Source organism: Hippopotamus amphibius, chromosome 14 (genome assembly GCF_030028045.1).
Source record: "Hippopotamus amphibius kiboko isolate mHipAmp2 chromosome 14, mHipAmp2.hap2, whole genome shotgun sequence".
In the NCBI taxonomy this organism is placed as follows: domain Eukaryota; kingdom Metazoa; phylum Chordata; class Mammalia; order Artiodactyla; family Hippopotamidae; genus Hippopotamus; species Hippopotamus amphibius.
The window spans coordinates 35,625,785-35,651,889 of record NC_080199.1 but is presented as its reverse complement, the minus strand read 5'-3'; the positions used below and the strand labels follow the sequence as shown (position 1 = coordinate 35,651,889).

Genomic DNA, 26,105 nt, shown 5'->3' with positions numbered 1-26,105 from the left:
TTGCTGTGCTGATCACGGAACCGGCGATGAGGTGACCAGGCATGCCAGCACTTAAATACGATTTTAGCCACCCCTCTGATTCAACGCTTCAGCTTAACATAGGCTTTGGAGAAACTAAGTCACTACAACCAGTTATTTGAACAAATGAGAGAAAAAATGTGTTTTTATGTTCAAGTGGAAAAATATGACTGGTAACAGACATTACAGACACTCAAAAAAACATACGTTTTGGGAGTTAGAAGTCCTAAACTTTGTCTCGTCACCACTTATTATATGACTTTGGAGAAGACACTGAACTTCTCTCATCCTCAGTATCTTCATTTGTAAAATTAGCATAGTGACACTTGCAATATTTATATTTCCTAGCTGTCATGTGCTTATGCTACACACTATTACTATTATTGTTACTAATACCATTAATAATACTACTACTTTTACCCTTCCTTGAGGCTCTGATCTGTCAAAACTTTGCAGTTTAATTTTCATGCCATGTAACTGTATCGCACCTTCACAATGGTCCTGTCAGGTAAGTAAGTACTTTTTCTTACTACAGATGAAGAAACATCTCAGAATGGTTAGTTAACTTGCCAGATGTCACACGGCTATTAAGAGCTTGAATGTAAACTTGAATCCAAATCTTTCTGCCTGCAAGTTTCCTTAGATTCGCTATATTCTGCTTCCTCTAACATATCGTATATATTTGTGTAGATACACGTACATATATAATGTAAATACAGAATACCTAGTACCTATTTAACATAGAGATATATTATTCATTTTCTACACACTCACACATACACATACATAGGCTTTAAATTCTAAAAGGCCCTACTAATTTTTTTTTTTTAATTTCAAGGCCTAATTCATGAAACAGAGTAGATATTTAGTCAATACTTGGGAAGAAAGAATTAATATATGGGAGGTAACTAAGATCATTTTAAGTAAAATGTTAATTAACTTTTGTGTCAGCAGTAGCAGTGGCTTAATTTAAATCTTTCTCTTCTTTAAGATTATGTTATTAAAAATCATACCAGAGGAAAAAATACACATAGGCTAGTCATAGGTGCAATTCTAGACACAGAATTGGCAACGATGAAAAAGCAGCTATTTTCAATAAACAACGGCTAAACTCCAAGCCTGTGTTACAGGTAAAGGAGTGAGAAAAGATCCCTTTAAAAACTGCATATGATTTGAATTTTTCAAAGGGGTAACATATCATCTTCCAAATTTAAAGTTTCCCAAAAGCTATTCTGTGCTCTCCTATCAACCTAAGATAATACTGCCTGTCATATTTTACTTCTCTTGAGTGTTCTATCCAAAGAATGCTACCGATGGTGGTGACTGGATAATGACATTCAAAAAGAACAATATATTTTTTTTTCAGAGTTAAGGAGAAGGGACGGGATGTATTAAAAAAGAAGTCTCATGTCTAATCAAAATGCAAATTTTCAACTACATCAAACACTCCCCGTTTCCCCTGGTCTCCTCCCGAAGAACACAAGGCTGAATGGAAAGATGCTGCCACGCGTGCCCGTTCAGAGCTAGAATGACAGGTCAGGGGAACAGGAGAGGCTGCTGTTTCCATCATCCACTGAACACCCTGGCGATTCTCACTGCATCCCGAGGATGCGGTACTTACTCTTGCACCGCTCTGGCTATGGAAAGGGCCGTAGATCCGGTCTCATTAACGCTATCTAAGGTCACATTTGGCAGGTCGTCATCATCGCTGTCACTTTTACTCTGTCTGGGAGATAGGCCTCGGGGGTCCATTTGTGCTGGGAAAAAAAGGCATATATAATGAATTACAATTAGCGTACGGAAAGTTCACCTTGTCCTGGACCGACATCAAGCACGGAACGTCTCTTCTGTGTATTTCACACACACGGAATTCTCTAGAAATCTCCGGAATTCGTGAAAGCGACCTCTTTTATGGACTGAGCACTCACTGACTCTTTTCCCTTGTTCATCTGATTTATACAACCTCCATCAGCTCTCGGTAGTTTCAGGGGAGGATTACGGGAGAGAAGCTGTAAAATCCACAATACTGCCAACTTCGGAGTGGTCAGACGCTGATTAGGTATCTCGCGAGTCACTGTGCTAGCCCTGGCTGCTTCTTGCTTCTCTGCCAGAGTTCTGGCCATCTCGCTGCACATCTGCACTTTCCCTGGAAGGTGGAGAGCAGGTTTTCTTTGCTTATAGCTCTCATCAGAAGCTTAAAGAACAGCAAGGTTTACAAGACTAACATAAAGGTCTAGGTATTTCTCATACTACAGTGAATCCTTGTCTCACAGTTCGCCATGGCTCTAAGTGGAGATCTGAGTGCAGGAAAATGACAGAAGTAGCAGCAATGTAACTGTGTTTACGCGTTCTAGAAAGTACCCTTTATCACTATGCTGATCCCATTTTCCGAAAAGGCATTTTCAGATAAGATTCTCCCCCCATTGCAAACTTGTCAAGCTAAGAAACAGCCTCATGTTCTGACTCTTATTGATAGGGACCATCAGAGCCTTTTTAATGAGAGGATTACCGTCAGCACTTAATACATTAATGTATATTTTTAAAAAATGGATTTCACTTCCACCTCCTCCTCTTTATGAACAGTTTTAGCAACCAGCACATAGGATTTCCATCAGCCCTCACCTCCAGCACCAAAGAAGCACACCTTCTAAATTAAAAGTACTGTGCTAGCTACGCAACTGCATTGCTAAAATTTATGACTTCAGCCCTCAGCCAGCTCCAACCGGATTCCTGCTCTTCAAACCTCCCTACATAAGATTTCTAAAACCACCACGAGTTGTAAAGAAAAACAAAAAGAACTTAAAAATCATGGTTATAATGATATTTGGGCACATTCACAATTTCCTTTTTTTTTCACAAATCATTTTGTTGTTGTTGTTACTGTGCATCACATGTTAGGTAGAGCTACGGGCAAATGCTGATATTTTCCCATTTTTTTAACCCACAAAACACAATTTCTTCTGATTCTACCTAATATTTACCATATGAATAGAAAAACTATACCTAGAGAGTTTTGATATATTTCTAACTAAACCTGGTTAGGGAAGAGCTAATATCTGTTGAACCCAGGGCATGAGTGTACTTCACACACATTCTGCCTGTAGGTATAAACATACCAAAACGTTCTTTCAATTATGGAAGTGTTTGGTAATGTTGCTTAAATTAAAGAGAAAATAATGAAACTAATCTAAAGCAGTGGTCCTTTGCTGAGGACAAATTTGCATCCCCCCCCCGCCCCCCCCGCAAGAGACATTTGGCAATGTCTAGAGACACACTGATTTGTCATAACTTGAAGGAAGGGGATGCTCCTGGCACCCAGCAGGCAGAAGTCAAGGGTGCTGCTACACATCCTAGAAACATAGGACCATCGGTGCCCCATAACAGAGAATGAACCAATCTAAAATGTCAGTAGCACCAGGCTGAGAAACTTTGATCCAGAGATTTAAGAGTTTGGACATAAAGGTGTTACATCTAGTAATTTTCAATTGCAGAACTCTGTTCTAGCTTCAAAGTCACTAGCAAAGAAATTAAATCACACATTGGATTATCCATCTTTTCTGGTTCTAGCCTCAAATAAAAAAAATTCACTGCCATGTGACTCAGCACTCGTAACTTCCACCCATACAGCACTCACTTTCTCAAACCCCAGGAATTACGCAGTGACTCTCAGTAAGAGTTTTTGAATGCTGTCTTTTTACCACATGGTGGGACAAAGACTGTTTCTTTTCTATCTGATCTCTAGAGAAGATTTCTTAGGAGACAGATGCTGGAGAAACTCTTTGTAGAGGAAAGTAACCAGTTCCACAATCACACAATTAAACAGAGAGCTACCTAAGCATTCAGTCATTCCAAAGGCACTGAAGGCATCAGATCATTTAGGATGTATCTTGGCTACAGGCAACAGAAACTGGCTCAGGCTAACTTATATTAAACGAATGTACTGGAAAGATATTGAGCAGCTCACAGAATGGAAGGTAAAGATGAGTAACCAGTACTCAAGTAGCCCAAGACACAGATGATACAGGCATTTCAACCAGAAATTCACAGTAAGTTTCCTCTGGGGCCATCCCATTATAAAATGATTCGTTTAACAATCGTTCATAACTGCTCAAATTCAGCCAAGGAGATGAGTAATAGACCTATCTAGGCTTCCAAATCTCATAGTGTGTGGAGTTACATACACCTATAAACATCAACAATTTAACATGTGAAGTTCTTGAAACACCGCGCACTGACTCCTTTGCAAAGATATCAAATTACCAAATAGCTGAAGAAAAGACAATATCTTGGTCCTATTTTGAGCAAGACAACTAGAGCTCTCATAGGTATATAATCCAACTTAAGGAAGAGACAGGCAGTTAACCAATAAGCAATTTGGCTGTGAAAGTTAGTCTCGCTGTACGAGAGATTCCAAATAACTGGTGTGAGAGCTGATCATCTAAATTATGTTATGTTTCTATCTTAATGAAAGTTTAAAATATGTTAAATATGATGTCTTTTTTGATGTACTTTTCAGGAACATTATAACTGAGGATTTCTTTCCAATATTTTCAATAAATATTATGAAATACATCTGCTGCCACCAAGCTGGGAAACTCTTTTTACCCACACCTTCAGCCAAGTCGAGGAAGTAATTAGAAAAGCTTCTTAAAATCTGCATTGCTGATTAGGTCAGATGATTAGCTTATCTACATACTTGCATAATTCCACTCTATTTTTATTAAATGTGGGCTAGGGACATCTACCCTAGTTAACCTCCATTAGTCTTTGAGTTTCTTAGCTCATTGAGAAAACACCAATTCTTTGGGTTGCTCATGCAGAGAAAATGCAAAAGTTACCTGGGCACCAGAACCAAAAATATACCTACATCTCTAGGTAAGAGAGCAGCAGGCAATCTAAAAGCATCTGAAAAGAATTTACGTCTGAGATTCTGTTCCTCTTAAAGGAAAAAGGGATCAGACAGTTGTGGGTACTCCAGCTCATTGCTGGGGGAAGTGTCATCCCTGAGTTGGAGGTACTGGGGAACACCGTGTGAATTTCACTCCATGTCACAAAATCTTGGGAAGAAACTGCAGGGCCCGAACACTAAAGGTGAACCTATTTATACTCTTTCAAACACCCGCCTATAATCAACGTTACTGTAAAGGTCAGCCTGATGAATCTTGTCTCCCTGCATCCACGTTCTCCCGTGTAGCTCCTTTGCACAGTGACTCTGGACTTGGCTAGGTGACCTGAAGTCATTTTAGATGGAGCGGACACATTCCAGCCAACAGATGACCACATTCATAGGAGTGACAAGCGTGAGAACTGCCCGGCTTAACCCACATCCGAATTTTTGACTCACAGAACTGTGAGCAAATAAAATCGTTGCTATTTTAATCTACTGAATTTGGAGGTGATTTGTTCCACAGCAATACAAAATCGATGTACCACGTTACTCTCCCAGCTCCTGCCAGTGTCTTCCTGGCAACGATGTGGACAAACTTCTGCTACCATGATGGTCAGCCTATCACACTCCTCACTATTTTCCTCCCAAGAGGTAACCTGGTCTTCAGGGGCATATATTTCAGTGGGCTGTTAATAAAGGAAAATAAATGCCACACATTATTTTACCGTGTTTACTTCTTAACCCAAAATGTGCAAAATGTATTTATTTACAGGTATTTTGTCTTTAGAAGCATCTTCTTTGATCCTTGACCATGACTCAGACAAGTTTCTATGGGAAGTGGCCATCAGTTGGCATGACTGGTCTGGTGAACAAAGCTTTTCTACCCATGTTCATATTTCACAGGAGGCTTGAATGGGGAGACCTCCCAGGTACATGGTTACCCAAAGCTATATTTCCTATGTTTGCCTCTCTGGAACTCACATGAGACACGTATACTTTACTCACCCCGCATCCCCTCCACATGACAGTGGACTGACACAGACACAGTGGCATCAGCGTCCATTCTCACCTCCCCCATCCTCAGCCTAGGTGCTCCTCTAACATCCTTAGGAAGGAAATGGTCCATTCAGCTTATTCTTAAAGGAAGTTTTCCCATAAGTCACCATATGTAGTGTGTATAATACAATCATCTTGCACATGCACGGAAATTTACAGACTAACATTTCCGAACCAGAAGGAATTACTTCAGTCACCTTCACCCCTGCCCATCAGGGCTGGAGGGGAGAGGGGTGCCTGCAGATGGAAGAGGGGTGAGGCAGTGGGGGGCGGGGGGGGCAGCAACTGCGGCGCTGCCAGCCTCTCCTCCCCTGTGGGTCACTGCCGTGCTGCCTGCTGCCCGCATATGCCCTCACCGTTCGCCCTGCCGAGGCTGAAGGGTGCCCCGGTGACAGAAACCTTGGTTTCCAGGAAGGCTGCTACTTCCCTAGAAACAAGAGCAGGGGGAGGATGAGGGGGGAAAATGGGGAAATGAATGCATGGGGGGAAGAATTCCTAGCATCACAGAGAAGAAGAGTCCTCTTCCAGCCGTTTCTATGTAGGCACGGCTCCAAAAAGGACAGTCACTGAGTTTCCTTAGAATAAAAACACGGTTCTGGCTTCAGAGAACACAGGTGTGACTTCTGGCCCCAACACCTGTCATCTACAGCCGTTCGACCTCGGGCAATTGATTTCCCACCACTAATTCTCAGTTTTTTCCCTTGCCATTGCTGTGAGGAGTAAATGAGACAATATATGCAAAGCATTTAGTATCCCGCCTGGCACTTAGCAGTCAGTCATCATTCTGTTTCCCCTGGAAGTAAGTTTAGTACTATTTCAACCTTCCTTTATATCACCCCCCATCTTCTCCTGAACTTATTCAAATACGGCACTTTTCTTTTTAAATGTACCTAAGCTGAAAATACTACTATACACTATATGTGGGTAATATATAAAACCATTACTACTCTTAATCCAAACATTTCCCTACAATGGCTTGACTTACAATTTTTCAACTTTACAATGGAGAGAAAGCAATACACATTTATTAGAAACTGTACTTCCAATTCTGAATTTTGCTCTTTTCCTGGGCCAGCGATATGCCCTACGAGACTCTCTCACCATGCTGTACAGGGCAGTGTACAGCTCCCAGTAGCCACCCAAGCACGCGTGTTAACCACCGATGGACTTAAGGCTGTCCTGGTTTTCACTTTCAGTACAGTATTCAATAAACTGCATGAGATATTCAACACGTTATTATAAAGTAGGCTTTGCATTAGATGATTCTGCCCAACTGCAGGCTAACGTAAGTGCTCTGAGAGCGTTTAAGCAGGCGAGGCTAAGCTACGATGTCCAGAGGTAAGATGTATTAAATGCATTTTTGACTTCAGATATCTTCAACTTACGGTGCATTTATCAGGATATAACCCTATCATAAGTCAAGGAAGATTTGTATTCCGTCAACAGATATTTCTTGGGTACCTATGACGCACCAAGCACTCTTCTGAGTGTTGGTGACAAAGCAGAGAAAAAGGTAGATAAAAATTCCTGGTTTCGCACCAAGGAGAGACAGATAACAAAAAGAAAGAAATAACCAGATCCTCTGCCAGATAATAAGTGCGATGGAGAAAATAAGGCAGGGAAGGGAGAGTACGGGCTGCTGAGAGGCCGGTGGATGGTTCCAGAGAGGGGGGGCCAGGAAGGCCTCACGGAGAAGATGACAACTGAGCCAGGACCTGGAGGAGCGGAGCGAGGCCTGCAGATATGTGGGTTTTGTTTTGTTGTTGTTTTGTCATTGTTGTTGTTTTGGTGGGTGGAGGTGGGGCACTCCAGGCAGAGCAAATGATAGGTGCAAAGGCTCTGAGGTGGGAGCAGGTTTTCTGCGCCTGTGGACCTGCAAGGAGGTTATAGCTGGAGCTGAGAAATGGAGAGCAAAGTGCATGAGACCGGACAGAGGAGGGTGGGCACAAAGGCCTTGGCAGCCAATGGAAGGATCCTGAGCTTTGCTCTGGGTGGGCAAGGAAGCCACTGGAAGGGATTAAGCAAAAGAATGACATGATATGAGTTACGTCATTTGATCAGAATCACCCTGGCTGTACAAGCGCAGGGGGAGGTCCAGATGGAGATACCTGCATGAGGACCATGAGTGATATTAATATGAAGACTCCCTAAAAACTGCACTCACTTTTCTTTGGTCACCTGATGCTGGCTGCACGTAGTCAACTAAAACTTAGGTAGGACTTTATTACCTGCAGGGCTGTGAAGCACACTCTTCATAATACATTTGTACAACTGATATTCTGACCTCACTTGGTTTCAGAATATCAGTTTCTCAAATACATACTTGAGTTTTCTACCATATCAAGAGAGATGATGGGAGAAAAATTCATAAGCAAATGAAGCTTGACTCAAAGGACAAGTGCACTGCAAGATGAGAACCAGCTCTCCTGGCTCCCACTCTGCCTAGTGATGTTTCCACTCTGCTCTCTTTCTTCCTTCCTCTACTTTTGTTACTGCTAATGAGACTACGCCTCTATACAATGGCAACTGTGACTGTCTATACCACCCCCAGTGAAGATGTAAAAATTCAATCAATTATGGAAATCCTGGGATGTTGGTACTGTGTAGATATAATATGTAATTTATTCACTTTCCCCCAATTCTCATCTGTACACTTGACAGTGTAATGGCTTCTGCTCCCATTAAAAAATAACCTCATAATGTTCTTATAATTCCCTGGTACAAGGTCCCCTTCCCAGTGATAATGCCATCGGACCTCTCCGCAGCTTTTGAGACTGTGGGTTCTCCCTCTCCATTTTCACTTCCAGCCTCTTCTTAAATCTCTCTCTTCCCTTGATTTCAGGAATGGACACACGAATGCTTGTGGGTCTTGCCATCTGTTTTTGTAAAGAAAGTTTTATTCTACCATGCTCATGATTCTGTCTCTGGCTGTTTTAGGGCTACAATGGCGGAACTGAGTAGTTGTCACAGAAACCATATGGCTCGCCATAAAATACCATCTGGACTTTTGGAGAAAGCATTTGCTGACTCTGCTGTAGTCTGTCTAATTCTCTTGGGCCTCTCTCCCTCTTACCATCTTCATCTCCTCTCTCTGCATATACCTAAATGTTAGTTTCTCCTTCAGACTCCACTACCTACCCTCTTATTTCTGCCTCTCTTTATTGGTGAGTTTCTCAGTAATTCCACACAATTACCCAATTTCTACAATTTCAATGACTGTCTCAGTGGAGAGGATCACCAAATTCACGTTCCCGGCTTTAACCTCTGCCCTAAACCCCCGTTTATTGACATTTATATATCCAGCATCTTCACCTGAATGTCCACAAGTATTTCAAACTTCAGTCCTATTCTTCTTTCAAGTTTCAATGGAGAGGACTTCCCTGGTGACACAGTGGTTGAGAATCTGCCTGCCAATGCAGGGGACATGGGTTTGATCCCTGCTCCAGGAAGATCCCACATGCCGTGGAGCAACTAAACCCATGTGCCACAACTATTGAGCCTGTGCTCTAGAGCCCGTGAGCCACAACTATTGAGCCTATGTGCCACAACTACAGAAGCCCACGTACCTAGAGCCCGTGCTCTGCAACAAGAGAAGCCACCGCAATGAGGAGCCTGTGTATCACAGTGAAGAGTAGCCCCCGCTCACTGCAACTAGAGAATGCTCGTGTGCAGCACTGAAGACCCAGTGCAGCCAACTAATTAATTAGATAATTCATTAAAAAAGAAATCTCAATGGAGAGGCCCATCGCTCTCCTGGTCACCCAGGTTCAGAGCTCTCATCATTTCATGTGTGTCCCCTTCATTCAACCAGCCGCTAATTGCTACTGCTTTTACCCCACAATTTTTCTGGACCCCTTCCTTTCTTTTCATAATAAACTGAATAAACGTCCTCAAAGTACTGCTACATACAGTTGTTTTCTATAGTATTTCTCTAGTAATTAAATGAATGCAGGACTTTCCTCAAATCACTCCTTATTTGAAAGCCTTGAATTTTTCCCACCACCTCAACATATGAAGTTCAGCAGCCCCCACTAACCACTCTACAATTTCATTTTTCATCTGGAACTCTTATGTGTCTTATCTCCAAAGCCCCTTAATCTGGCTACGTATGGCTATTCTCTTCAACCCACAACTCAGTCAACAAAGTTCTACACCCTTCCTACAGAATGATACCTTCCGTCATGAACATTCTTTTCATTTTCTAAAAAATATAAACTTTCCTGTTAAAAAAATACCCATATTTTATACTTAAATATGTTTATGACACTCTTACACTTTCCATTTTGAATTATACTTCAGCATATACTTATTTTACATTCCTTTTTCTTCCATCTCCTCCTTGAAAGGCAAGACCATACTGATTATATTCCCTCGTACACAGTAAAAAGTAATGTTTACTGACGAAGATGATGGAAATAAACGCAGATCTCTACTTGACATGACCACAGTGGTTCCCAGCTGGCGAAAGATTCTGCAATATCATGATAAAAGTGTCTATTTCACATTTTATTTTGAAAATTACCTTCCGGCTTATATTCTGATATTAACACTTGTGGGGGGAACTCACAATTATTAAATTTCTATTATTCTGTAAAGTCTTAGATACTTATATATATTTTTTGGTTTGTATAAGTCACAGGATAACATGGGATTTAAAATGTTCTTAGTTTTTGTTCACTTTTTAAGCTAACTTACACTTAACAGGTTTTTTCTTTCCTTTCAGGAAAATATTTTAAATACATCAACATACCTATCATATCTATAATATGAGTTACTGCTTGGAAACTGCAATGAAGGAATTCAATCATTTAAAATAAAGCTTAGAATTAATGTTTGTTGAGATTATCACAAGAATAACTAGGGTTTCATTTTTCTAACGAACTAAAACTATTTTTCTTATTTATAAAAAGAAAATGAATAGAGATTTACAATTGTCTTGTGTTCACTGGAAGTATGCCTTAGAGCACAAAAGGCTTTTGTGATTAAAAAGAGTTCATAAAATTTTCCATTAATAAGTGGGATTTTACACTCTGCTTACACTAACCTTATGTAACTCTCCAGAGTTGGCCAAGAGCCCTGAACTCTAGCAGTCCTCTGAGATATCACTATACCACTGTTTCCCCCAACCTTTCCATTTTCTCAATTCATTACAACTGCTCAAAACCCAAGCTAACCAGCTCCAATTGATTTATTCAAAGTTGAATCTACTTTAGGCAGAGATGATTTAAAATATTTAATAATAAAGTGAATTTGTGAGGAGTACATATGGTGAATAATGGGATCATCAAACTCATTTTCATCTGTGTAAGGCACAAAGAAGATGATTTTAGGCATGAATCCATGGCATTTTAATTCACTTTTCTTATTGCACTTAGCTGGTCTTTCTGCTCTGCTTTCTGGTTCGTCAACTGGGTGGAATTGAATCTTGCAAGAAACAGATCGAGATCTGCTATAATGATTAAAAGTACCACTGAATCATAATCCTGAACTTAAATATAAGGTATTAGATATAAGAAATATTTCAGAAACGGCAGAAAATCTACTTTGAACTTAATAGTTCTGTTTCTATATCAACCAAGCTCTGTGTAGACAGTTGGCATGAAAAGACTTACATTTACAAATAAAGGTTCTTTGCTAGGTTCAAAGTAAAAAGGTTAAAAATGTTGTCTCATGAAAGTACCATGGCATGTTTCGAATCAATGTTGCTGTTGCCCTCACCCCTCTTCGAATAATTTGCTTTTGGTGCCTCATTTTACCATATATTTAAACCTGCCAGATTAAAAGTAAGTCATAATACATAAGAATGATTTAATTTGTCCTATTAGACATACAGTAGATCTCTGGAATTCTTGGAGATTTGTTCCAAGACCATTAAAGAGCCTCAAATTTGTAAATTACTGACACATGCCACTGGAGCTCTCCAGAGCTTTCAAGACTATTCGTTAGTCTTCTTCACCTTCACTTCCACCCTCTTCTTAAAACTCTCTGCACCCTTGGCTTTGGGAATGGGCACACTTGTCCCCATAGCCTGTAATACATTTCCACCCAGAGTTACATATCTCTTCTGCATACCTTCCCATCATATTTTTAAAAACCTTATTAAAGTTTCCTTTCTCACTTGGCAGTACCCATACACACGCCTCTCTCCCCAACAACTCACTAGTGTTACTGTGTGGGCCACAGGCAGGGAGCACAAAGCATCACTGAGATGAGCCTGCAGTCTGGAGGCTCACACATGAACTGACTCCCGTGTTCACGTGACTTGTTAGAAAAAGTTGACATTGTGAATTCGCAAAATATAGGTACTGCGTGACAGACTTCTAGGGACACACGTGAAAAGCCAACACCTTAGATGTTACATCTGTCAACGCCAGGGTCTAGTGTGTTGAAATTCCAGAATGTAATTTTGTTTTTAATGAGGGCAAAAGTCAGTGCTAACTCTTCTCTTTGCAGTGCATTGCTTGGTTTCATCCTAACCTGGGATGAACAGCTATTCAAAAAAGACCTGTAACTATCTTCGGGCCAAAAAGCGAGTATTGCTACATTTATTTCCTCTGTTTCAACCTAAGCTGAAGGATGTGTTTGCTCACATCCTCATTTTATGCAAACTCCAAAGAGAAATATTTGCTCTGTAAAACTGGATTAAAGGTGTTCCGTATCAATTCTATGTTTGATATGCTTTTATAAGAAAGGACAGTTCTATTCCCATCAATCCATAAGCAGCATGCATTCTCTGTTGTGGGGGTTGGTTTGTTTTTAAAGAGATGCTATTTTGATGCTTTGCTAAAAGCCTCCCTTGGGGATGATATATTACCTAGTCTCTGAGAATGCCACTGAAATCCCTACCATCTGGAAATGGAATCATGACTTCTCTTGGCTTCAGGTACAACCATTGCTTTGGGGCTCATTTGCACAGACCCCTTGCTGAGCACAGGGACCCTAGCCTCAAACATGGTCAGGGAAGGAGCCCACACAGGTAGGTGGTGCTCTCTCCAGAAAGGACTCCAAGAACAAGGTCAAACTCATAATTCTACCTAGAGACAGTCCAGGTGAAACAACATATGCTAATTAACATATGCTATATTGCATAAAAATAGGCATAAAATATATATTTTTATATGGCATAAAAGACATACACCTAAAGTTTTCTTTGCTTTCTTAACTTTCAACTGGGTTTACACTATCTTCTTTATGAAAGCCCATCTTGCTTCTGTGAGGAGAAGATAAGGTCTATTACGGAGGGTGAGCTCTTAGACTTTCCCAGGCAAATGTTTGGTAGATTGGGTTGTGCTTGAGGTCAGTTTGTTCAGGTGTTAAACAAGCAGAAATGTTTGATATTGTTTTCTTTGAATATAGTAATAAAAAACATAGATTCTTTTTATTGGTAAAAACTAGTGACATTTATGTTTGATGACTTCTAAAACGTATAATGCTCTATCAGGATGCATTCTGAATATCCCCTACCCTGATTTCCTTAACCAAAGCTGCCAAAATCACCACCTCAGCACTAAGCACTAGCTGCCCCTGAGGCCAAGCAGAGGTGGGAGAGGCCTGGACATCCACGCAAGTTCATATGCTAAAAACAGAGCTCCTCCTCTGCGTCTACCCCATCCACACTATCAATTAAATAAGATGTCAAGGGCCAAGGGAACTGTTTGGTATTGTTAACTCCTTTTTCTCCTTCAACCACTCCAAATCCTGAAAACTGTTTGCTCCCATTGTCTCTCCCATCCAACCATCTTTGACATAAAGATAAAATAGGAAGAGCCATCTCACGCATGACCCAACAGTTGTTCTCATTCACTTGCTTACAAAGTTGAGTTAAATTACTTACAGCTTTTCTTTGATGCTACTTTTATTTAAGAAATTCCACGCATACATACAATGATCACCTATTTATTCTCCCAAAAGATTAAAAAAATCTTAACATTCACAGATCATTTTAAAAAGTAAAACATTACAGAAAGAGTTGACTCTACATTTTTTCCCCTATTTTGTTTCCCTCTTCCATAGTGTCCGAGTGTTTGTAAGTGTTAATGCTTTACCTCCATGTGTACCAACGAACAATCACCAATGCACTTTTGTTCTTTAAAACCTGTATATAACACCATAACCTACACTTTATTTTCACTTAACATTACATTCGAGATTTACTTACATTCTTAATTCTTCTAGTCTAAAGTCATTTGGGGCATCTCTTCTCCCAAACACAAGAAGGACTCAGCACGCGACAACTACCCCCATGAATATTCCCACCTTCCCCATGTTCTGTTTCACTGTAGTCCAAAATTCTGGTTCATGTTTAACTGTCAAGAGCTAATTACAATTTATCTCTTTATGCAGATATTTATCTACATTTTTAAAATCAGTTCTAAGCTCACCTTCTGAGTACTTTTTCTTCTTTCAAAAACATATCCTTTAGTTCTTTCAGCATATTTGTGTGGGTGGTAAACATAGTCAACATATGTTTGAGATTTTTCTTTTTTTTTCTTTTTACTGTCAGTTGAATTGACTTTTGTTGAGAACAGAATTCTGGGCTCTCTCGCCCGGTGCTTTGAAGAGACCACGGCATTGCTTTCCGGCCTTTGTTGTCGTTGACACCCTGTCATGCTTTAATTTCTTTGTAGAAAAGCTTTAGAGATTCTCCTCATGACTCATGCTTGACAACTTCACTGCAATGTGTCTAGATGTAGATTTGTTTTTACTGACTAGTCTATAATCTAAGATTCATGCCATCCCTTAATTTTCCAAAATTCTCGGACATTCCTCTGAATATTGCTTCTCTGAATATCATATTCTATCGATTCCTATTTTTATAGAAGGCTTTTTAGATAAATGTTGGAACACGTCATGCCCTTAACTCTTATGTTTTTGTCAGTTTTTTTACTTTGCCTTGTATGGATAAAATTCTCTATACAGTCTTTCAATTCATATAGCCTCCTACTGAAGAGCTTTCTCAACATGGCCAAAACAAGAACTCTGGCATTATCCTAGATGAACTTTTTCCTTCCGCCTTGTCATGCATGTGGGCAATGAGTTGTGTCCATCAGATGTCCATTCATACTGCCTCTGCAGTGGCCTTTAGGAATTCTTACGTGGCTTCCTAAAACAGCCTTCTAATTTTCTCCTTTCATTTTCACTATATTCAATCCTTCATCTACAAACTTGATTACCATGTTACTCCCACTTACTTACAAGCTTCTGCAGTGTTCGGTAAATACAGACTCCTTAGTTTGGCACACAAGGCCTGTGACAACCAGATTCATGGAAGCCTCTGGAGCCCCATTTCCATTTCTGATAAACACCCTTCATTTGAACTACAGCAACCTATCTACTTGTATAACCTCCCTATTTACCAGGACGCACTATGCTCTTCCACATTTGCAGGACATTGCATCTTTTTTTTTATTGCCTTTCCTTCCTCATTTATGTGGATAAGTAACACTTTTTTTCTGAGAAAACCCTTCTCCTGAAGTCACCACCACCCTCTTCCAACCCCGCAGCTCCCTGCTCCTTTGTGATCTATCTCTGTGAGTCCACACTTATCTCTATTACAGCACTCGTCTCACGACAGTAGTCTGGTCTCCTTTATCCACTTGACTACGAGCTTCTTGAGGGCATCGTCTGTGCATTGAACATGTGGCTGAATCATAAGTGTGCATTAATCAAAATGTGTAAGTGAATGGAAAGGAATACACTGGATAATTCCTGGATAAGGCAAAGGTTAAAAAATAGGAAATATTTAAAAAAATTTTTAATCTAGTATTTCAAATTCATTTAGTTTTGGTAAAAGAATAAGAGCAAGGAAGAAAGTAAATGGGTGTTATAATCATCATATCAATTTAATGATAAATATGAAGATTTCCTTTTCCCCATTTAAATGGGGAACCACAGGGGATAAAATTTAAGAAGTTTATATATTGAGTCAACTAATCTCATTAGTTTATAAAGTGCAACAGCTTCTAGGTGGTAGCATTTTAAAATATAAATGTATAGGGCTTCCTAGGTGGCACAGTGGCTGAGAATCCGCCTGCCAGTGCAGTGGACACGGTTCAATCCCTGCTCCAGGAAGATCCCACATGCCGCAGAGCAACTAAGCCTGTGCGCCACAACTATTGAGCCTGCGCTTTAGAGCCCATGAGCCACAACTATTGAGCCCATGTGCTGCAACTACTGAAGCCCACGTGCCTAGAGCCCATGCTCCGAAACAGGAGAAGCCACGGCAATGAGGAGCCTGCGTACCACAACGAAGAGTAGCCCCCACTCACCGCAACTAAAAAGAAAGCCTGAGCACAGCAACAAAGACCCAACACAGCCAATAAAATAAATTAATTTAAAAAAAAAGAAATGAGGGGAAAATTAAATATATATATATAAATGTATTTATATTTATATATACATGCATAAATAAGGTACAGTACCAAGCTCTTCTTTGAGTGTATTCTAACATGTCCAGATATGAGATGGCCACTGCATCCTGTACCTTACAATATGCAAGCCTCTCTAAATAAACTACCCACTGGCTGAAGAGTAATAATATGGCCAATATTCCTTACATGGTTTCTGGAATGAGGTATGAAATAAATAGTGTTAACAAGTAGAGTCTGACTATGATGGCTTACTCCTGCTGATAAAGCATAATTCTATTCTCAGTGTTTACCATAACTAAAAATACAGGAACTTCCCTGGTGGTCCCGTGCTCCCAATGCAGGGGGCTTGGGTTCAATCCCTGGTCAGGGAACTAGATCCTGCATGCTGCAGCTAAGAGTTCGCATGCTGCAACTAAAGATACATGCCACAACTAAAGATTCCGCATGCCACAACAAAGATCCTGTGTGCTGCAACTAAGACCCAATGCAGCTAAATAAATAAATAAGTAAATACAGAGCACAATGCTGAAAGATAGCTATAAACCATTCAGTGGCTTATTTAGACTTGTAAACTGGAAAAGTGGGAACTTTCCACTTATATCAGGATCATGCAAAATTATATACTGAAAACTAATTTAACTTACAGGTGAAAGGGAGTTTACTTTTTAAGTATGAGGGGCTTATTGTGGTGATTAACAGAAAAAGATCACAATTGGCCAAGGAGGGAAATAAATGGGCCTGTTAGTAAGTCGTCCTACTGTAAGGCAGATAATGAGATAATAAATTGGAGGTAAAGAGTACCTTGATTACTGCAGCTCATATCAATGGGTACAACGATGCCAGGAAGCAGGCACTCACCAGTTAGTGCCCATTTGTCATATGAGAAATGGGTCATGTTCCATGACAACCGTGACTGTGAGAATATGCTGGAAAATATTTGCTATCACATATCATGATACCAATCAACTTTGGAAAACATACAAGATATTTTACTGATAAACTTCATAAACCAGTAAGAGAATTACAAAAACATTGAAAAACAGTATATGAGACTTTGAAGAGAAACTGACACAAAAACTGGAAAATGTCAGATCTTACTCTGAAGCTATTCTCTGTAACCAAACACACATTTTATGGAATTTATTTTCCAATTCTGAAGAAGGCATTTCTGAACATCTGCTATATAAGCTAGGATAATTCTAAAGCTGTAATGTTGTAATGATTATTAGCTATTGGCTAGTGCTCAGAATTTTATTGAACTCATTAATCTAAGAAAAATAAATATAATTACAACGGTACTAATAAATGCTGGCTGTATTTTTTATTTTGTGGTTTTCCCTTGTGGTTTTCAGAAAATAACCACTACCAGAACGAGGCAAGACAGAACAGGCCCGTCTGTGTTGTGTATGTCTGTCTAACCAACTCCCTGCTCACGAGAGCTCCAGGCAGGGACCCGATATGTTGAAAAATGACACAGATGTCTATCTCTGAAACTCAGTGAACCACATTTTGACAAAATTCCCTACACCTAGGAAATGTTAACCTATAGCTTGAGGCTGTTGTTTTCAGTGCTACAAGATGCTGGAGAAAACTACTACATAAGATGGTATCGTAACGCCAATATTTAGCAACATGGAATTACCTCAAGCAATTCATATATCTTTGATTTTACATATAGATACTTTCACATGTAACACTTTAAACCTTGACCAAAAAAGTGATTTAAAAATACAATGTACCTAAGTTGAAAAAATATGAAATTGGGCTATTTAATATTGACAAATTCTCTAGATAACAAAGGCATACCTTTTTAATTATCAAGCCCAAGTATGGCAAAAGTATTAAAAAATTTTGATTTTATTCAAGGCCCTATTACTAATAAGCTGTGACCTTACAAGAAGTAAGGAAGGTACATGAGTCTCAGTTTTCTTATCTGTAAAAGACAGGCAATAATATCTATTCCCTGGTTATACTGTAAGACTTAGAGATGATGTATGTAAAGCACAAAGAACATATAAGCATTCAATAAAGGTTAATTATTTAAATGATTTTTAATAAATATATTTATAAGATTTATTACACACTTTGTCGCCTACTTCAAATAGACTGACCATAATTTAGCCTTTCCTTCATTACTAGCGGTCATTATTTCAAAAGCAATTATTATGCTGTAATAAAGTATTACCTCCAAGGACTAAAGAGCTGTGTAAGCCTATTTACTCCAATCCCGAAAGACCTTGCTGTGATTTTTCAAGTTCTTATTTTAATAATAATTTTGACACCTCCTTTGTTAGCTGCCACTCTTTGCCCTTAGTCCACCTACAGATAAAAGGACTCTCCTAATTTGGCCAAGAGGGTTGGCAGATGAGAATCTCAGAGGGTTTCGAGTGTGTATAGATCGGTAATGCAAAATCAGTAATTTATTTTCTTAAGGAAAACTACAGAAAGTGAAATGCTACACAATTTTTGTGGCTATTAGGAATACATAAAAAAAAATCTATTGAGATAACCTTTTAGGGGACATGAATTATAAAAATAAAAACTGAGGAACATGCCTCTCCTATATTTTTCTTTTGCCATTTTTATTCACTATTTCCTCTCTGTGCACAGCAGGACAAGTCATATTCACCAAGGATGTAAGAAGTACACCTAAACTAAAAGTTAAAAGGCTTTCTCTTTCAGAGAAGGAGAATCTCAGTTCCTCTCCTATAAGTAATTCACAGTATATATCGTGTATGCAATACATGTTTTATATCCTATGCCGTGTGTGTGGGGGGGGGGGGGGAGAGAGAGAGAGCGCGCGCGCCTTATGTCTACGAATCAGTAAAGCTCCACTATTTTTTATTCTTTATGTACCCTTCATCCTCTGCCCTCCCTGTTCACTCTTTTCCTCGTCTGGAATACTTCTGCCTACTCTGAGTAGCAAGGCCTTATGCTTCTTTAACTTTCACCTCAAATGCTACCTACTCTACCCTTCATTATAACATATGACTTCCTCCAGAGTCTAATTCACCTTCTTTGGGGATTTACAACCTAGGTCTCTGGAAGGTTTCCTCTGTTTTAAAGGGCTCTGTGTTTACAGACTGATGGAAAACATCCACTCCTGACAAAGGTCACACCAGACTTGATTATGGAGCTCTTGGATTTAGCATAGATGAGACAAAAATGCAATCATGAAATTGACAATTCTTTCTAAACGCAGAAGATTTGAAGCAATTCAGCAAAGCTGTTTTAGATTTGTGCTTGGGTTTGCTTAATATACCTTTAAGATTAGAGACTGGTGGAAGGAAACGAAATCTTTGTTTTATGGCTGAAACAAATCGGCCCACCACAGTAAAAATGTCACTTATTCTTTCTCACAAAGAGACATTCACTGCTTAGTGCAAATAAAAGTAGCATTTTTCTTCTACTTAAGGTTTGTTAGATGAAATTTATGTTTTTAAAATGCACTGCAAACACCAAAAACTGATTGTACCGTTATCAGCTTTTAAATCAAAACAGCTTGCTATCTGGTAAGGACAGGAGAACTGGTCGATTTATTTCATAAAACTTTATGTACAAAGAGATGGTGTCTATGAACTTAATGGAGAGAATATAGAGTCTGGAGGGGTAATTTTTATTACAATTTATAGTGGGATTATCCATACTCCACAGTTTTCAGATTTTATTGGGATTTTATGGTACTCCGATGCTGACACAGTTAACTGCAGTGGGATAGGAGGCATAATTTGTTTCACCCTGACTGGGAAGTGAAATTGGCATTACTATTATATAAGAAACCTCACAGACTCTGTTAATTGCCTGGATCCAATCAATGCCATTATTTATTCTAGTTTCACAGGTAAAATATTTTGCCTGAGAGTAAAAGAATAAATAAGAACTGGCTGTAATTTTCATACAGCAATATCTTTTCATTAAGACTGTTTGGAAGCCATAAGAATATTTCTCACCCACAGGGGTTCAACTCTAGAAACCATTAAAACCTAAATCATATCAAGCATCTGTAATGTACCACCAAATATTATTCTTCAATATTAAGTACGATGAAATAAAACAAACTTGGGCAACAGCAGAAACAATATACTCCAAAACACCAGGGAATTACAGATGGCCCACTGACATAAAAGAGTAACAGCTTTGGGAATGATATTCATTCATCTTGCAATTGTTCACTGTGTGCCAGACACTGGACAAGGCAGTAAGGCCATCATATAGATATTATTATAGTATAATTTAATATTATATATAATATATTTGAGCTGAATAGACTGAGCCAAGAAAATATATTTTATATATGTATAACTGTGTGTATGTATATATGTATGTATATATGACATAAATTGTATTACAATTTGGTATATGCCTCTCTAGAAAAGAAGGCATCTGAACTAGGTCTTTTTCCAGAGAAAGAAAAGGCCATCCAGGAAAAGGAAACTTCATGGATAAAGGGAGAGTTGTCATCATGAAAAGCCATGGAAACAGTGGCTGAGACATGAGGCATATTCAGTGGAATGGCAGCAGCCTGGCAGGGAGGGGTGGTAGGAGCCAGGCTATGAGGGTGTGAGGAATCCTGCTGGTTTCCATCTCATGTTGCTTCTTCTACTTCACCATACAAGGGGAGGTTCCTTTTAAGGTTAGGGTATAGGACTAGAGACGAGCACTGGCCATAACACTCTAATTGAGCACATCATGCAAAACACTGAACCTACACTAACTGATTCATGTGTTCATTTATCTCTTCATTCAGTAAGTATTTACTGAACATTTACCAGTGTCCGGCACAATGCAATAGGTTGAGAAAATAGTAGCTCATGAGGCCCAGATGGATTTGGGGAGATGCCAACCTATTTTATCCTATGAGTAAGGATCTATAATAATATATGCTGCATTATACAAGCAACTACAGTTTTTGTCAACAGAGTAGTTTATTCTTACTGTAGGTCACCCAAGTCCCACTAGGTCTTTCTCTCGCTGCGAAACTAAGAAACCCATATACCATGGGAATATCTTTCTAATCCAACTCTGTTTCTACTGAGCTTTTCTTAAGTCTCTGGCTATTAAGAAGGCAGTTCTCTGATGAATTCTCCAAGGGCTACTCCCAGTTATCAGTTTCACCAAAGTCTCCTGTTTTCTGTCTTCCTACAGTCCTGCTGTCCCAAGATAAAACTCTCTTTTTATTTTTTCTCTATGACACTCAATAAAACTTAATTGTTTACCAGTTGGCATATATGCTTCCACTTACCCAACAGACATAATTCATAGTTACAAAAAACTAAGCACAGATACATAGAAAGTAGCATTTTATTTCTACTAAACAGAAGTCATATACAAATGTGCAGGATGGGAAGTGGGACAAGTGGGCTGAAGTGATGCTTTTTCCTTCTGGCCCAGGTTAAAGGCAGTCTATTAAAAAAAATTCATATTCTAGAGCTCTAAAAACAAAGTAGATAAGTTAGGTTTCGAATTCATGTTCAAGCTTTACTTTAAAAGAAAGGGCATCGTCACTGCACTCCCTGAAAACCCTAAACTAGCTGCAGCAATCATAGAATGATAACTAGACTACATCGAATTCCTCCAACTCTTTCCATTCACATTATTTTATAATTCCGCCACTAGGTGGCAGTACAAAGGCTATCATTTTCAATAGACGTTGCTTATTTAGTCCCATAATACATCACACCTGGGAAAAGGTGATTTGGTTAGATACAGAAAAGAAAGAAGACTCAAGACTCAAGGAAAGGTAGAATGCTGAAGGGTGGAGGGGGAGAGAGAGAGAAAGACACTGGGGAAAGAAAGAAGACAAAAGGAGGGGAGATAGGAAAGTGAGAGGGCAAAAAAAATAAAGTGGAATCAAGATGAGTATTTGAAAGGGAGCTGGAGAGAGGAGAAAGGAAGAGGGAAGACTATGAATTAAAGGTGAGAGAACTCCATGTAGTCTTGTTCAAACTTTTTAGACAGGAACTATAGTAAGAAATACATATTTCGATATGACTCAGTATACAGACAGTATGCACACACACACAGTACTGCACTTACATGTATGTAAGTAGGTTACTAAACACAAGTTTCATGATATAATACTCATGTGGGTGATATTCTCATATTTCTTAATCGAATACATCCTATTTAATTTCTCTAAAACACTGATTATGAGCTTGATTTTAAGATTTACCAACAGGAAAATGACTCACAGTGTGACCAATACCATTTTAGTATCAGGTAAACTATAGCTGGCTTTAAAGAGAAGTTATTTTTTAAATCACCTGGTGACACTTCTGGCCATATAACTGATCCATAAAACACTTGTTGAAAAAATGAACTAATTAACAGAATGATGGTGAAGCCTCCTGGTCATGAAAAACACATACAATTGGCCAATGATCAAAGTAGCATTTTCCCCATTTCCCCCACATAAAGGTAGATGGAGGAAAGATTGAGTATATGATTATTACTCTGTGCATTGGTAGCTCTTCTTTTATTTATTTGACAGAAAGACATATCAATTTGTTTTTTTGTAAAGAACACAAAGTAGAAGAACAGTTAATCAAATTCTCCATTAACAATGGAAACCAGGCAGAGACAAGAGGCTGAGAAAATAGTAACAGGGCTTGGAACAGAAAAAGAATTATTGTTGAGGGAGTAAGAAAAAATTGGGGAACAGAAACCACAGCCAGAGAGTTGTAAATAATTAAAAAGCCAATTTAAAACAGTGCCGGCTATGATTCTAAGACCAAGTTTCCCTTTTGGATCTTATATTCTTCCTTCTTTCATTTGTTCCTTCCAGGTCTTAAGAGTCACTGGGTAAAATGCCCATTTGCAAAAGATATCTATATCTATATAGACATCTCTTCTATCTATATCTGGATATATCCATTCAATACCCAAAGGTTTCTTGCAATGAGTATATACGTCCAAACATCATCAAAATAATCCTATAAATATCTGCAATCTAATATGTAAAATAAGAATTTCCTTGTAGCATAACAACACCTGTACTATTTGAAATTAGCAGCTTTACATTACTTCAGGAGAGAAAAAAATTGTTCTTAAAAAAGGAAACTATAGAGGAAAGGAAAAATATTATATTTCAAGATCGAATATATTAATGTTTCAATGTGTTAAATATTATCAGAGAAAACTTTTCAGGTGTGGTGAAAAATGAATATAGAGACTACACCAGACTAAAGACTAGTAACATATCGCATTTAAGCATGTATCTATTTAAATATAAATTAGACCACTGTATTATAGGAGGAACCTGACCTAACAAAAAATGGCGTGCTAGGTATCACTTTATAACGGAATGAACACAAATTCCACTTAGGTAACCCTTGCTTTAGCTGTTTTATCTACTGAATGGATGTGTCTCCTGTCTATATCTTTACTTCCTTATGTAACACTTATCTCTGAATGAAGATCACCTCTCCCTTAACGTGGATCCTCTCTGCTGGCTATGTCTCTCTTCTTTTTCCCTTCGTATTTTTATTTACTATTTAACTGTGGGGGAAAGGCCAAACTCACTCCTTGACATTTTACAGTTTACAAGGACCTTACTTAGTTTTCCCTCTTCTGCTAATTCTCTGAGAACAATACACATCATTTCCATCTCCTCTCTTGCGCTGGTTATTATGATCAAATTTTAGACCTAATCCAGTCTATGCCAGATGAAACAGAGGAGTCGACAGACTGTAGGTATTTCAGATAAACAAGAACAGAAGAAGCCATTTTTTTTAATGGAGTCCATTCAACTTCCTATGCGTGCCCAGAAGTGAAAAAATAAAGCTAAGTTTCTATTCCTCGTGGAAAATCAGGTACAAACAAACAACAAATGACCAACGCATCTGTATAAAGTGTTCTTAGCTCCTATTTAGAATTCAATTTTTCATAAATACTGGCTGTCTTTCTCACTACTGAACAAGTTACTACCTGTTTTATAATGACAGTAGTGAAACACCCAAGTCCTAAAGTCTAAATTCAAGAATAAGCCAACAGTCAGCAAGCGTCCAGTCCTGCTTCCCAATAAGCAACATTAAAAAATTAACAATAAAAGATTAAGTAACTAGATGGTTTGTCAATAAACATCAAATTCAGATTTAAAATAGGAATCTATATCTAGTAGTTATCACACTTAATTAAGCATAAGTAGAGGAATACATTTACCAAAGGAAGCTGGGGTACTTCAACCCCTCAAGAAGCCAAGAAAACCATATACGCTAGCATAAGTCAGCTGCCGCAGACTCTTCTGGTCCTATATACAAATGATACCAGGATTCCACTGGATGGTGAACTAAAAGAGGACAGTCATGTGTAAGGTAGACAGGAGAAGCGAGTCTGTGACAAAATGAACTGGGACCTGAAATAAGACATCAGGAACATCAACACGTGGGAACACACTGACAGCACAAGAAAACTGGCAACACAAAGAGAGCTGAAATGGGGAGTTTCATGGGAGCAAAACTGCGGTTGCAGCCAATGGTCGGGAGCTAGTCATAACCTCCTACCAGCTCTGCAGCAATCACTGCAATGACCAGATTTCCTTTCACAAGTACAAATGGCCTAGGACTAAAAATACACTTGTGGCTTCTTCCTGTGGGCTGCTGAGAAAAGCAACAGCCTGTAGGAAGAAACGGGGTGTAAGTATTTCACATTTGCCCACAGTCATGGCCCTTCGAAATTCCTGAACCAGTGCTATGGGAATAAGGCATAGTTTTGAAGGATTCCTCATTTCATCTAAAAATAATGGGAAAACAACACTTTTATTAAAGGAGATGATCAAAGAAATGACATGCCCAAATGGGGTTGTTGGTTTCTCAACAGCAGTAACAACATGCTGTAGTCAGATATTTGGGGGGAAAAGTACTTTAAACTCAAGGATCTTATCCTACAAATGTTTGAAGTCAAGGAATAATGCACTTACGAGCCATAATAAGTTGTTTTTCAAGTATGACACCATTATAATAAAAAGTCTTGATGTAATAAATATGTTTTGTAAAAATTCTGGTAGGCGGGGCTGCTGGGATTGTATTTTCAGGACAGAGAATGTAGCTGCATAGGAAGTGAGCTGAGTGTTTCCTGCTGGGGATTCTCCTTTTTTACAGTCACGGGGACATCCGATGGGTCTGGGTGGCGAAGGAGAAGACAATATGGGGAAGGGGGAGAAGACAGACCAACAGACCATCTACGTAAAGTAATAAAGAAGGACGGGATAGTGGTCAGGAAAGAAAACTGGGCAAACACCCAGCTGGTTTTACAGTTCTGGCTGTTCCAAAGCCACTGGTCAATCACACCCTTGCTCAAGCCTCATTCCTTGGCATCAAGATGCTATTACCTGCTCCTCTAGCTACATGGAGAAAGGCCCATCTCAGGTATGGGAGGGGGAAAATAAATCCTTTTTTTTTTTTAGCTCTTCAGTTGGATTGTCACAGACTGGTTATGGCCTTGCCTTTTAAGTATTTTGCATTTCTAAAATGTAATATCTATTAATATTCAGTTATAAAAATGTCTTTAAACAACAAATACAAATTATTTTTTCAAATTATTCTGTACATTCCAGTATGTGATTCATGAAAAATGTTTGATCTTATATTCACATTAATGCTGGTATCGTTCTTACAATTCTCAGTGGAACCCACATTTTACTGAACTTTTATTTGTTTGCTTTTCATTGTCAATCCTAGATCATTATCTGTTGTTTTTTGCATTTTCTTTCCTTTTCCGTTATGTATCTTTTGCCCTAAAACTTGTGTCAATATAATAAATTCACTTTAGAATTC

General features: G+C 38.9%; 1 protein-coding gene across 2 annotated transcripts in view; it reads right to left on the bottom strand.

Moving 5' to 3' along the window:
• KLF12 (KLF transcription factor 12) overlaps positions 1 to 26,105 on the bottom strand; it is a 431,241-nt gene that overhangs the window by 108,825 nt on the left and 296,311 nt on the right. For both annotated transcript variants that reach the window (XM_057707238.1, XM_057707239.1), the window contains exon 5: positions 1,640 to 1,775. In XM_057707238.1, coding sequence (XP_057563221.1) covers positions 1,640 to 1,775 — 136 coding nt within the window. The remainder of the gene's footprint in view (positions 1 to 1,639; positions 1,776 to 26,105) is intronic.